Source organism: Pempheris klunzingeri, chromosome 2, assembly GCF_042242105.1.
Source record: "Pempheris klunzingeri isolate RE-2024b chromosome 2, fPemKlu1.hap1, whole genome shotgun sequence".
NCBI lineage: Eukaryota > Metazoa > Chordata > Actinopteri > Acropomatiformes > Pempheridae > Pempheris > Pempheris klunzingeri.
In genome coordinates, this window is record NC_092013.1 from 25,473,948 (window position 1) to 25,488,587 (window position 14,640).

The 14,640-nt window shown below is 40.7% G+C and overlaps 1 protein-coding gene across 1 annotated transcript in view; it reads right to left on the minus strand.

The window, feature by feature from the left end:
- Positions 1–411: 411 nt before the first annotated feature.
- The window catches only part of plekha6 (pleckstrin homology domain containing, family A member 6), a 91,016-nt gene continuing 76,787 nt past the window's right edge, over positions 412–14,640 (minus strand). The window contains exons 21-24 of the mRNA XM_070844371.1: positions 10,945–11,078; positions 4,365–4,513; positions 2,709–2,802; positions 412–1,800 (exon numbers count right to left, since the gene is read on the minus strand). Of these exons, the coding sequence (XP_070700472.1) occupies positions 2,744–2,802; positions 4,365–4,513; positions 10,945–11,078 (342 nt within the window). The 3' untranslated portion in view covers positions 412–1,800; positions 2,709–2,743. The remainder of the gene's footprint in view (positions 1,801–2,708; positions 2,803–4,364; positions 4,514–10,944; positions 11,079–14,640) is intronic.

Consider the following 14,640-nt stretch of genomic DNA (forward strand, 5'->3'; position numbering starts at 1 on the left):
GCTGTTGCCTCTTTACATCTGGGGCAGACGTTTGTGTCATGGCCTTCTGTTTCTTATCCTGGGGACACACTGGTTACCTGAGCAGTGCGTGTGCATCGCCAAACCTGTTGGAGTTTTTCAGGGTCCATGTTAAGAAGTCTGAGCAGCCACACAGACCATGCGAGCAGCATTGCTCTGGTGTTGGTCACACGCAGCTCTGCTGCTGCTCATTTAGAGATTCGCCTATTTTTTCTGTGGTTCACAGCAAAAACAGTCATGCTGACAATGTCTGTACCCATAGATCATAATTCAGACGTGGAAAAAACATTAATATATTTTTTCATCATCTAATCCAACATTTCCTGTATTGGTTTGAAAAGCCTCATAGAATTTTTGTGTACAGAATCCCTTTTATTTGTTAGGAAGGTTTTTATTTGATGTGTATTATCAAAGTAGAGAAATAGGCTGAAAACACTACAGCTGCACCATAGCAGACACACTGTGTGGACACCACACGCACACGTAACCTACAGCAGTTCAGCGAGGTAGCCATCACTCACAGGTAGACAGTGTGGCCCCAACATTAGAATAAGATGCAGAATTTGAAATACACATTACCATGTGTACCTAAGCATATAATCTACAACTGCATACAGAAATGCTTGACCCATTTCTGTATAGATAATACGGGGAGAGAAAATCAGGTTACAAAAAGAATATTGTGTTTATGGATTCTGATGTAGGACAGCATGTAGTCTTCAGCAGCTTTGTAAGATGGGTCATAGTTTGGACAAATATAGTAAATAACTAATAGTTGCATGTGGTGTAATTGACAGCAGAGCAAGGTTGATAGGATAGTGTAGAGGATGTTGGTCAGGGTGAAACAGGCATCACAGTGAGTTCAGAAGAAGAGTCCTTTTTTTAAAAAAGGCTTTCTTTGGCCACAGACAGCTTTATTGGATAGTGATAGCATTTTGTAAATGGTAGTGAGGATGACATACAGCAAAGGACCATGGGCTGGAATTGAACTGGGATCGCTTAGGCCATAAGCCTTAATGGTATGCACTAGCCGTTGAACCACTAGGGCACCTCACCCCTACAGTTCTCATCTTTTTACGAAGAATGAGAGGACTCACTCTTGTCAGTTCACAAGTGTGGGAAAATAATTTCAGCCTGTCACTGAAATCCACTCCTTACTGGGCCGCAAGCCATTGGTGGCTTTTTAAGACTGATATAGAGATTGGATGATGATGAACATCCTCCTTTGGCTTTTAGTATCCAGAAGCATGCTCAAAGTCTCTCTGTATGTTAATGATACTCTTGTTTACTATTTGACTTCAGTGACATTCATTTCACCTTGTACTGAGCCCCTCAAATGCAGCATTCCCTTGTGAACTGATCAACACTGAACCTCAGTTCAATGACACTTTGTCATTATGAGTGTAAAACATCAATGCAGTTCATCAGCAATCTCTCTAATCTCTAACAATATGTCCTGAGCTACGTTAAATAGTATTATACAACTTTAGCTAGTAAGAGATCTGGAATCTCCCTTTGTGCTACAAGGCACACATTGTACGAGAACATTGTGACTTGGATGAATTAGAGTTTGGGGGGGTGAGCTTGCAAGTCTTTTGAGTTTCCATTTGAGTTTTAAATTTGCTCTTGCCTCCTGGGAGCCTTCTTCGACAGCTTTTCAGCTACTGTTGTATCAGTTTAGATGCTAAAAACAAATTGTCTGAGACCATCTTCATTGTTTAGTTTGTCCAGTGATACCTCAGAAAGATGTTCCATCAAACTTGAAAGCAGCCAGGGCTTGAGCTACAGACAAAAAATAGGTAAAAAAGACAGGGTGAGAGAAATAAAACAATTTTTGTGATCAGTTTTATGTGTTCTTTGTATCATGGCAAATAAATGGAAATAAATAACATTCTAAGACATTTTTGGAAATATCTCTGCTATAGCAGTTTTTCTATAGGAAGATTTTCATGCTTTATCTGATAGGACAGATAAGAGGAAAGGGAGAGAGAGGGGATGACATGCAGCAAAGGGCAACAGGCTCAGTCAGTTGCGGTTAGGACTAAGCCTAAATGGTACATGCTCTACCAAGTGAGCTGCCCAGATGGATAGATCTTTATATGTTATCTTCAGCCTGTGTAACACAACATGCTATAAGTTACTGTGGATGGTATCTACTCGACAGCGACAAAACAATTTTCAACACAAGGTCCAACTTACTTGTTATCTGAGCTATTAACTACATTTCTTGGTTTTCCTCAGTTGCACACTTGTGATGGTGAGAAGTGGTTTAACATTTTTGGAAACAACAAGTTGGATCTGGCATTGACAATTTTGAGAATGGACCTAAGCTCAGGAAAAAAGATGCAAAATAGAAGAAAACACTCACACTTTAGTGCAAATGTTTTATGCAAATATCTGCACATAAAAAGACAAAAATACTTCCTTCTAAAATTTCTCTGTCAGAAATGAACATCTGACCAATTAAATATATGTCCATTTACTTACAGTACAGTTATATGACATGGAGCAACAAAAATGGGCAATTTGCAGCTTTAATGTATAAACATGATCACTGCTATAAATGGCCAAACATATTATAAGCATCATTGGATAAAACAGCAGTCACAGAGAGTAAAACAAGCAGGGGGTCTAAACAGGATAGGAAAAGAATGGGACTTGTGGACGTGGTGTGGTGAACGAAAACTCACCTTATATGACTCACACCTTCATGATAGGGGCAGAATTAGGGAAGGGGAGGGGCCAGGCTGCTTGGGGAGGTGGGAGCACTGGGGGCGCACTGGGCTGAAGTGAGATGGAGGGAGGTGGTGGGAGTGTAAATATGGAAATAAAAACAAAGGGGGAACCAATCAAAGGAATTAGTACAGTAAGGTAAGTAGGAGGCACTGTAAAAATACAGTACAATACAGATCTGTGGATTTTCAGGGTAAAGAAAACTGTTAATTCTGTTTTTCCTCGATCACAGTGTATTCTTTAAATACATGTCCAAATAAGGCACACTTTACTTGTGACTTAAGTGCACAAATAGACCCTGTTGGACTCTGAATAGATCAGTGCCCTTTTTGCAAGACGAGTTGCATGCTCCTGTGCTTTCAGGCGCATCTTCAGCAACAAAGACAGGGGACTGTTTTCCCTTTCTCTCAGGTTAGAGCAACAGCACCTCCAAAGGCCTGTGGACGTTGCTGCTGCTGACCTAGGATTAACCTGAGATGCTGTATAAAATATCACAAGTCAAATAAAAGCAGCTTAAGCATTCTTTTCTTTTTGCATTTCAATCTTATCATCAGTTAACAATGAATCATCAGTGCTAGCAAGTATGGTCCAATACCACACCTTTCTTCCAGCCTGGCTCATCAAAAGGCAACTCCTTTTTGAGGACTGGTAACAAACTCTGACTGGGCATATATAGCATAGCATTACTGCATACATGTATTAGTTTTGATTTGCTTTAATGTTCATTGAGTTTGATTATTGTGATTGTGAAGCTGATGTTAGTTTGCTCACACAGACACAGGGTCTTACATGCAACTAACCTATTTTTCCTAACCTGGCACCTTTACCCTACACATTCGACCGAGAGAAGCTAGCTCTTCGATAATTATTAATTATCTGATAGCCACATTGCCCTAGAAATGGCGCAAACCCCAACATTTATTGGTGCCCCAGAGTACTGAGCACATCATTACAGTATATCCAAACAATCTCACATTGTTTTACTAAAGAAGTCCTGTTAGACTTCAAATGTCACTGAATCCCCAGAAGTAATTGGTGAGAGCCCAAAAATTACCTTTAAGCCAGAATTCTTAGCAGTAAATCAATTAAAAAGCCATCTTCCAGCTATACATTTTTTTAAAAGGCTCTACAAGAAAAGGATGTTAAAGGTTTTGCCTGTAATGATATCCTAGCAAATCATTTATTTATTATTATTAATTGTTAGTTATTAGTTTACCAGACTGGATCTAAAACAACACAAGAACATCAGCATTAGAGGTATATGTGAGTTGTGTGAATCAATATGTGCGAAAATGTGCAGGCCTCAGCAGGAAGCAACCTCCGAGTTGAGTTCCACTAAAGGTTTCTTTTCTGTTAAAGGGGAAGTTTTCCTTGCCAGTGTTGCCTGGTGTTTCCTCATGTGGGGATTCCTGAATGCTTAACTTTAAATTCCTGAATCACTGGGTCTCTCTTAATTAAAGGGTATGGTCTTGAACTGCTCCATATTAAGTGTCTCTAGATAATGTTTGTTATGAATTGGCGCTATATAAATAAAGATTGATAAGTTGATTATTGGGAGAGGGATAGGGACATGGCCATGGTGTTGGTTACAGCTGTTTGATGGCAGCTCTTACCAGAGAGAAGGCGACTCCGACGAGAGGCCTCAGCAGCCAGAGCACAGGAGATCTCAATACGCTTCTCCTGCTCCTGCAACTGCTGCTGGGAACTGAGTGGCGCTCCATCCTCCACTGGGCCGTCCAAGAGAGGAACAATGTTCTGCAAACTGTCAGTGGGTAAATGCAAAGACAAAAACAAAGGGGCGAGAGTGGTGATTTTGTTATTATGCAAAATCTGGCATCTGACGAACGTAATATAATCTGTATATAACGAAATTTTGTATTTTCTGTCATTAATATTTGTTTAATAGTTGTAGTTAATTGTTGTTTCTGATCTTATTTAGCAAGCAAGTGGTTCTGTACTGAGCAGTACTGAAGAAAGCGAACAACTCTACCTGGTTCCCTTGGATTTCAAAGTTTAAGATTTGGCCACCTGCTCCAAATAAATAGGGGGGCAGCATTACCCCTCCTCCTCCTCCTCCTCCTCCTCACACCATTGTCCTCCCCTAATAAACTTTGCAATGTCCTGAAAAATGTGTAGTGACTCTGCCTATGCAGAGCACTGTCCGCCCTTTGAAAGCAGCATCTTGATTAGATGAAGGTCTCTGTGTAAATGTGGGCACAAATGCTTGGCTCTTGGCCAGCCTGAGTCCCATTTTATCCACTCCACATTCCTGCGGCAAGCAGTCACATCCAAACTGCGTTAGCTTAGCTTTTATCATAGTTCTCCTCCTCTCCTCTGGGGTGGTTGCACCGCCCACTGCAGCTACTGGTTTGGCTATAAGCAGGCAGTAATCGTTTTGCTCTAAATTCAAACCAAAAAATAACAGCTTGATGCTTAAAATGTGATGATGAATTATGGCATGCTGAATCTGAGATATTTTTTGGTACAATTTGTGCTGTGTTTGCACAAATGATCTGACTTTGGCTGTTCGATGGTCCAATGCTGCTTCCTCTTCCTCTCATGTTATACTGAGGACAAGCTGAATACTAAGGTGGTAAAGTGGTATCATGCTAACTTCTGTATATCTACTGAAGTTAGCATACCAGCACAGTGTTATTTTTTCAAATTGCGTTGATACTGTTGATTGATGATTGTTGATTTTTTAATATTTTATACTAAAACTCTGACTCGATCTTACATATTCCCTACATATTCTCTATCTCTAAAAGTAATGGATTTTTTAAAGGCTTTGCACTTGGTAAAGGTAGATCCCTTCTGTGCTATTGAATGCTTTCTAGGCATCTAATATAGACAGGGCTGCTGAGTGATAAAGCTGTTTGGCAGCATTAATGAGGTTAAAGTCTAGCATTAATTAGTGATAATCAATTTCATACAAACCCAGCTTGATCGTTACATATCAGAAACATATATATGTGTATATATATATCACTGATTCTTGAGAGTTGGGACAAAACATGTCCTACATAGAAAAGTCTAATTCATATTAAATATCAAGAAATTCATCATGATTGACATACTTACAAAGTTGGATCTAAAAGAACTGTGTATACCTATGTTATTGTTTCGTACACATTTTTTTATCTTTTTTGAGAAATTTTGTTTAAATGTATGGTCTGTGGTTAGAAGGTCCATGTTATTGTATTTGTCCTCAGCAAGAGGTCACAATATTGATCAGCCCAAAAAAACTTAAAAAAACTCTAAAATTGTAAATACATATATATCAAATTAATAAGTGTTATGAAAATATAAAACAATGCATGAAGTGAACATCAAACAATATTTTCCATAAAAACCTGCCTATAAAAGTTGTGTCCTCAGTTTCCGTCAACTCCGTCAGATTTTTTCATAAACCTCATTAAATCAGGCAATAGCATGGTCAGCTATATCCCTGAGGACCCCTTTTCGTCTCCCTGGCTGTGCTGAATGCAAGACTACCACACATACACTGGTAAGTTTTAAACTTTTTGATATTTTAGACAAACAAGGTCAATATTGAATCACAGTCTCTCTGTTATGCTAATTTTTTTAAACATAGTGAATTGAATTTAAGCATTTTAGTGAGGTTATTGAGACAGCTAGCAATTGATGAAAAACCAGCTAGCTACAGTGTACAATACATGTTTTGGCGGGAAAATACTTGCCCTTACGTCAACTCCGTCAGATTCCATGTCTGACGGAGTTGACCTGTAAGCTGACGGAGTTGACAAATCCACCTATAACCTCTTAATGTACTAAGATAATATTATTTGTGAACTTAGTGAAGGATTAAAATGTTAATTAAGGGTTTTATTTACACATAAATGTACATATATAGCATGAATTATTTAAGCATTCTGTATAACCTACACTTCTAACTTGTAGAACTTGGGCCAGCTTTGGTCTGCTTATTATTGTGTCACAAAACTACACACTGCACCTTTAAGATTTTACATCAATCAATCAATTTTTCATTACTTCAATTTGTGTTGTAGGAAAGCATGGCTAGTCAGAAATTGTCGGTTGAGGAGCAAAGGAGAAGAAATAGATAATACCAAAGAAAGAGAAGAGAGAAATTAAACAGGGACCCAGAGAAACGACATGACATGCAAGAGAAGGAAAGACAAAGGTGGAAGAAGAGAGTTAAAGACCAAAAAGTAGTACAAATAGACGAGATGGGAGACAGGGCAAAGAGGAAACAGAGAAAGAATTGGAGAGAGGCAAAGAAAAGGTCTAGACAGAAGAGGTCAAATGATAGTCCGCAAGATGTAGAAGAGAGCAATCAAGAATGCAATGCCAGACACAGCAGACAGTCTTTCAGACAGGAAAGGGAGAGAAGTAATACCAGAAAAGGCATTCAAGAGAAATAAAAGCTTTGAAAGAAAAGCTTAAGAATGTAACAAAGCAAGGAAACAAACTAATTAAACAAAAATGGCAAAGAAGAAAGGCTACAAATAAAACACCACTGGACTCCCCAGGCACAGAAACAAAGAAGATGCTACCAGGAAGCAAAATTGGGAATCCAAAAATCAAGAAAGCCCTTCTATTCCACAACATCCTCAGAAGAGAGCTGCAAAAAAACAAACAAACTCCTGGGCCACGGCGTCAGGAGCCAGCGCTGAGTTTGTCATCAGGCAAAATTCTAAAAAAATATCGTCTCCTTCCCAAATCCACCAGTTTGGGTTAACCTACAAATTAATGAGAGGAAAGAAACAGACAAAGAAAAAGCCAACATTCCTGCAGTGTATTACACAGACTGTTCAGGTTTTCTTCCTGAACTCTGCACATGTGACAACTGATAAGACGGACACAATCACTAGGAACAACACAAAGCACCAGAGAATGATCCTTACAGACTCCATGATCAACCTCCACACTGAATTCCTCATTAGGAACCCAACTGTGAAGCTGAGCTATTCTTCATTCTGCGCTCTGAAGCCATTCTGTTACAGCACCAAAAGCATCTGATCGGAAGATATGTCTGTGTCAAATGCATGAAAACGCATGCTTAATGCTGGAGGTCCATAGATCATCTGGTGTTGTGAAGTCAAACAAACTTGATGACAGTTTACAATTAGTTTGCTGCTCTCCAGCAAGTGAAGCCTGCCTTCTTCGCACCTGCTCACAATGTCTAAACAAAGGTACAGTTCCAACCTAGGAGCAAGATAAAATCCATGTTCAGTGGAAGCAGTGGGAGAGAGTTGAAGAGGACACAGTCAATGGAATCCACATCAACGTTAAGCTTGTCCAACACAGCGGCCGTCTTTCAAAGCTCATCAAACTCTATGAGCAAAAACTCAGAAATGAAACCACAACACACGTGTGTTTAGTTCAAAAGCACACAGAAACACAATTGAGACCTGTGACGAAAGTACAGCAATTATTCACATTGACTTTTCGGAATCCTGGAGATGCAAATATCAATCTGAAGTTCAGGCCTGCCATTTTGGACAAAATCTGCCCAGATAACATTGCATACCGGAATGTATTACATTAAGGGTGGAAAGGCAGGGTTTTGCAGTATTTCAGAGTCAAAGAGACAGGATGCTGCGGCAATCTGGACACACATGGATCCAGTCCTAAAAGATGTCAAAACGAAATATCCACAGGTTACCACTGTGCACTTTTGATCTGATGGTCCAAGTAGACAGTATAAAAAAAAGAAGAATTTGTTTCTTCTGTCTGGTATCCCACCTACACTGGGGTTTGAAAGAGCAACATGGAACTTCTTCCCCACTTCCCATGGTAAGGGCGCACCAGATGGCATTGGTGGAACAGTGAAAAGAACAGCTGACAACCTGGTCCTGAGAGGAAATGACGTGACAGATGGAAACACGTTCTTTGAAAAGGTCTCAAACAGTCTGAAGGGCGTTCAGCTGCACTACATTGCAGAAGAAAACATGCAAAGATATGATACACTTCTCATGCAACCTCTCAAACAGGTTCCCTCAACAAGGCAAATACACCAGGTCATTGCACACGAGAACAAGATCCACCACAGACAACTATCCTGCTTTTGCAGTGAGATGTTGGTTTGCCAGTGCTTCAGCCCAGCTGCCTTCTATTTCCATGGCTACCCAGCGGAACAGCAGAGTGATACAAGGAGGGCAAGGAAGAAAAGAAATTTGGCCATGTTGATGAGATGGAAAAAGAGATGGAAGGAGAGATGGAGATGGAAGATGTGATAGAGGAGGAGAGGGATAAGGAGGCTGTGAAAGGTCCTGAGGGTACTATGACAGTAACGACTGTTAGCAGCCTTAATAATGGAGATTGGCTAGCAGTAGTATATGGTGAGCACTGGTGGCTAGCCAAGACCATTGCTGTGGATATTGAGCATCAGGACATGAAAGTGGAGTTTCTGCATCCCCATGGTCCAACAGCAAAGGTTCAACCTAAGCTTGGCAGGAAGGATGTCTGTTTCTGCCCAGTTACAGACATCATAGTGAAACTAATGGGAAAGGCATCACCAGTCCAATCAAGAACACGAGAGATCTACAGCACCGCGCCTGATGTGATAGAGCGTGAGCATGTCCGACGCCTGTTGCTGAAGGCATAAGTGCAGGTTAGACAAAAATTAAATCTTAAGTAAGGTAATTCAACCTATTTCTAGGCTACAGATTTTGTGTTGCATTTTGAGCAGTATTGTTGTTAAGGATCAATTTAAGATCACAGCCTGTATGAAGTGGCAGTGTAGGGCAATAACAACCACACACGCACACACTCACTCTCTCTCTCACCCCCCATACACACACAAACACACACATACATGCTATAATAGACCAAGCAAATGAACAACTGACACAGTATTGAATTGTCATCTGTCTGACTCTTTTCATCTATCTGTCCAGTTAGTCACAGGACCCACACCAGAGAGGCAACGGAGGACGTGGAGGGGAGGAGAGGAGAGGAAGACAAGAGAGGAAGAGTAGAGGAGAAGGGGAGAGGAACACAGGAGGATAGGGAGAAGAGGTGGATGAGAAGGAGGAGAGGAGAGATAGATGAAGAAGGGCCCCTGTTCTCCACCATCGTTATTTTGATGATGATGATTATTTTGGAAACTGTAATTTTCAGTATGTTCATTATATTGTAATATATGTTCAATCTAAGACGAGGGGCAGTTCTTCTTCGTCTTCTGTCGCCTCCATCTGTTTAAAAACACTTTTATTCGTCAATCAGTAATGGACACACATTTTTGTCAACTCTGTCATTTCTTCGTCAACTCCGTCAGTTCTTTGTCAACACCGTCAGATGTATGTTTTGTTCATTTTTTAAAGAAAATGTTTATTCTTTCGTCAGTTTATGTTGTTTATGTAATAAAGGGCCATCTGATCTACATCCTCTTATGTCTTAATTATTTAAGGCATTGTTTTGTTTGAAAATGAAGATATTTACAAATCTGAGTTTTCAGAATAGTGTGCAATCACAACTTAAGTTTACATATTGTATTTTATTATATATCAGAGTAACTAAACCCTATTACAACATAATTCAGAACTTTAGATTCTTGTTGGACTGGAAGAATTACAATTGTATACTTCTAAGTGTGTCTGACGGAGTTGACACAAATCAAGTTCAAAAGGGAAACATGTTTATTTGTCAAAAAAATGTTTTTATGTAGAACCTGTTCCTTTACATGCTTGAATAGCTAAGACTTTTATCTACAGAAATATATAACTCTAATGAATATAGTGTGCATTTAAAAAAAAAGATTTTTAAAACCTGTTTTGTCCCAACTCTCATGAATCAGTGATATGTGTGTGTGTGTATGTAATAATATTAAATTTTGCTATCACAAACTAATTTTGAATTAAGACTTTAAGTTTCAATGTATGAATGACATTTTTTGCTAATACCAATAATTAGATTTTGTTTGTTTGTTATGTTCTTCAAAAGGTCTAATGTTCAAAGACTCAAGTAGGCATTTCAATAAACGTGGTCAAACAAAGTGGTCTATTTTGTGAAAAACAATTCAATACACATAAAGAAAATCAGCTTCATCACACAGAATATAATAGTTTAGAGAAAGATCTGCACTTCTGCATCCTTTAAAATTGGACCAATAATTATGATTTCGTAATGTTTCGAAATATGTGAGCAGTATAGTCTGACTATGCTCACTCATCAGTCAATCAATAAATGTGTAAGTGAAAAACCTACTTTGATTTGGCAATGAGGGTTTTGATGCGCTCCAGTTTCTTCTGCTTCTCCTTCTGTTCTTCTGGGCTCAGAGGACTGTTATCCTCCACATCCAGGTAGCGTTCAGGGATCAGAGCCTTATCGGGAGCCATCAGCTACAACAAACATGATGCGCATAAATAAACATGGATCCACACAAACATGGCCAACTGTACACAAATACTCTGATATACCTATACAATATGCCTGTCATAGCATCCAAACAGTGAGCCAGAGATAATTTTATTATTCCTTTCACTAAAGGAAAAGTTACTTAAGTTTAGTTTTAGTGATTTTGTTTAGTTTTTTTTTGTTTGTTTGGTGTAGCAGAAACACATGCAGGCGCTGGCGCATTTTGGCTTTTTAAAGACACTGTGTGTACATTTTGTTGCCTCAAACTCTGGACAACTCCTGACTTCTATTCTGCGGACTCCACCGGCTCCTGCTGTTCTCTGCCTGCCAAAGACGCGACTGCGAAAAAACATTAGCCGTTTGTCGTTAGCCCACCGAAACGCTAGCCGTTAGCCTACCACCTACGACACTCTACCCCCACGTTTCCTCCTGTTTACATCGTGGTCGACTCGTCCTGTTCTTGACTCCTGCTGTCACAAGGTGAAGGGACTGTTTCTACTGAATGAGTGCTTTTCGTCCTCTGCTGGAGGCCAGCGGCTAACGGCGTACTTCCGACACTCAGCGACCGGCACCATGCTGAATTACTCCGCCGCCGAGCTGCTGAAGCTTAACTACTTCGCTATCCCATGGTGTATTCCAGCCATTAAACAACTGGGACTCCTTCGTCGACCCCCATACATCCATAGAAGCCCCCGTAGGTAATTTGTTTTCTCCCGGTCTGGCGACTCCATTCCCTCCTTCTGGTCAGCAGCACCCACCGTCGCACATCAACCACATCAACACATAAGAGCACTGACGCTATGGGAACCTGTTGCCATGGAAACTTCGCAGCCCTACAGAGTCAACAGAATGGAAGACGTGGAGTGGATTTCAGCTAGCTGCAGCCACTCCAGAGACTGACGTCTCAAAATTCTAACTGTAACCTGGCACAGACCTAATGCTTTCTCTGCCCTTAATGAGATCTGCCCTGCTGGTTACACCTACCTCCAGGCAGCCCGCAGCACTGGTCTGTCTGTCATCTACCACAAAGACCTGGATTTATCCCCACTACCCCTGCCTGAACTGTCCTCTTTTGAATGCTTCGCATTTAAAACCAAGCCCCCCCATCCCAATGACATTTCTTCTCGTCTACCTGCCACCTAAACCTAATCCAAATTTCATTTCCAGACTTATCCCACCTACTATCTACCCTCCGTCCCACATCTGCAAACATCATGATGAACATCCATGTCGACTCCCCCTCCTGCCATTATGCAGCAAAATTCCTCCATCTATTGGACTGCTTTAACCTCAGGCAGCATGTTGACGTCCCCACACACACCAGAGGCAATACTCTGGACCTGGTCATCACTGACTCCGCCCCCCCCAACAACCTTCTAGTGTATGACCTGGGCGTTTCTGACCATATGGCTGTCTCTCTGGAACTGCTACGTCTGTTATCCTGCTCTTTATTAGTGTGAATGCTGCCAGCAAAGCCGTAAAGCTCCATCGGGAATCGACTGGAATGACTTTTTTCACTCGACATTCATAGTTTGTATAATATTCCAGAAGAAAACATCTTCAAAACTGAAATTTCTTCAACCAACTTCAAGCCCTCACAGCTCCTTCATACTTTAAGATAGAAACTCTATTCAAGCTTTAACACTAGAACTGCCAACAATGCAGTACCTCCTAGAACCGCCGTGAGGTCATTTTGACCTCGCACAACTGCAGGCTTTATAATTGCAAATTAGAAGTCTGTTACTGGAATATTTGGTCATCTAAATGTAAATGTCATCTCGTGTAAAAATGGATGAAATAATAGAATTTTATGAATTTCAGCATGTTGTAGAAGATGGCGATTGGCCATCTGCAGGTGGCGGCTCTTGTGGAGTACTGTCAGCAGTTGGTGGCTGGGCATGATGTTCATCCTTCCCCAGATATGGATAGCCATTGACCATATATTTGGCCTCCACATCGGTGGCAAACCAGACCTTCATGCTGAATTTGTCTGGTTTACCTGGCATGTACTGGATGAACTGACAACGTGCTTTTGTGGGGAACAGCTGCTCATCCACGGTTATGGCTGCCCCTGGCTTGTAGCAGGCAATGCTATTTTGTACCAGTCTGTCCCACAGCAACACCAATTGTTATTTTTCGAATAGTGTGTGTGTAAGAATGGGGGAATGTGAGGCATTACTCTAAAGTGTTTTGAGCTGTGTGTCTATATAATGTATATGGCTACATAAATGCAGTCCATTTACCATTTTTACATTAGGAGTAATGGAGGTCAAAATGACCTCATGGCAGTTCTAGGTAAAAACACTCCTTTTCTCTCTCTCTTTTATTCCAGAATCCCCAAAAACGCATAAGATGATGTGTAACACACTTTTAGGAAAAGTTATGGACTGGGAGACATAGGGTTTTATTCAGAGTTACGTGTATTTTAATAGGCAAGACAGGTCAAAGTGACCTCATGGCAGTTCTAGTGTTAAAACGTTCATCATCTTGTTCTCTTTCAGTACATCATTCAACATTCAAAAATAAAAAGTTTTCCCCTCCTTTTTCACATTTTACATTAGTGTGTATGTGCCCGCGCTAGAGCAGGTGATGTCATCGCTGGAGTGGAGTGGAAAAATCGCCTGAAACTTTTGTCTTTAACTCGCTCTCACGGCCGCACTGTTTCACTCACACTCACAATTTATGCATCAAAATGTAGTAGGAAAAATCCTTGCTTGACGCAGTGCTGTGACTCAGAACACACAGAAACATACACAGCTCCTGCTACAAGCCTCGGAGCGACGGGAGAGCCGACCGAGTCCCTCACTGACGGCCATGTTAACTCACAGCACAAAGTTGAGGAGAGAGGCAGAGACAAACACTTTTCTTACCTTCTCTAGCTCTCTCATTTCACAACTTAGACACATCAAATTACATGTACGTGTTCAGCAGCCCGTCTTCTTTCCACAGGTCCACACATTATGGCTGTGACACTTGTTGTTTTGTGTCTACACCTGCATTTTCACAGCTGAGAAATCTCAATGAAAAGAGCTTTGTCTGAGCCCAGAGTGACTCCATGGCAACCGGCCGGGCGTCTGTTAATTAACGCAGTGTCACGGGCGTGGCAAGCAGGAAGTTGCTTTTGAAGGGCTAGGCATAGTTGAAAACTCACAATTTGCTGAAACCATCAGGAGGCGCGAAATGTGTGCTATGGGGTGGTTCTTCAACTTTGGTGTGGCAAAGGGGCTTGATGGTGCCCCTTACAAAATTTTGTCCAAGGTAGTCCTCGCTATTATTTTTTCATGTACACCTCAACCTCAACACATCACTTTTTCAAAAAGAAGAAAAAGACAGCCAGTTGAACTAAACTATCAATGTGGTATTATGGTTAATAATTAACTCAATAACTACGGCCAAAATTAACATATTTATAATTGTTAGTTTGCATGCAAGACCCTGTGTCTGTGTGAGCATAACTAACATCAACCTATCAACTACTATAACCTATAAACTAATAAAACACCTGCACATCTGATGCAACTAATAAAGGGCCTCATTAGTTGCATC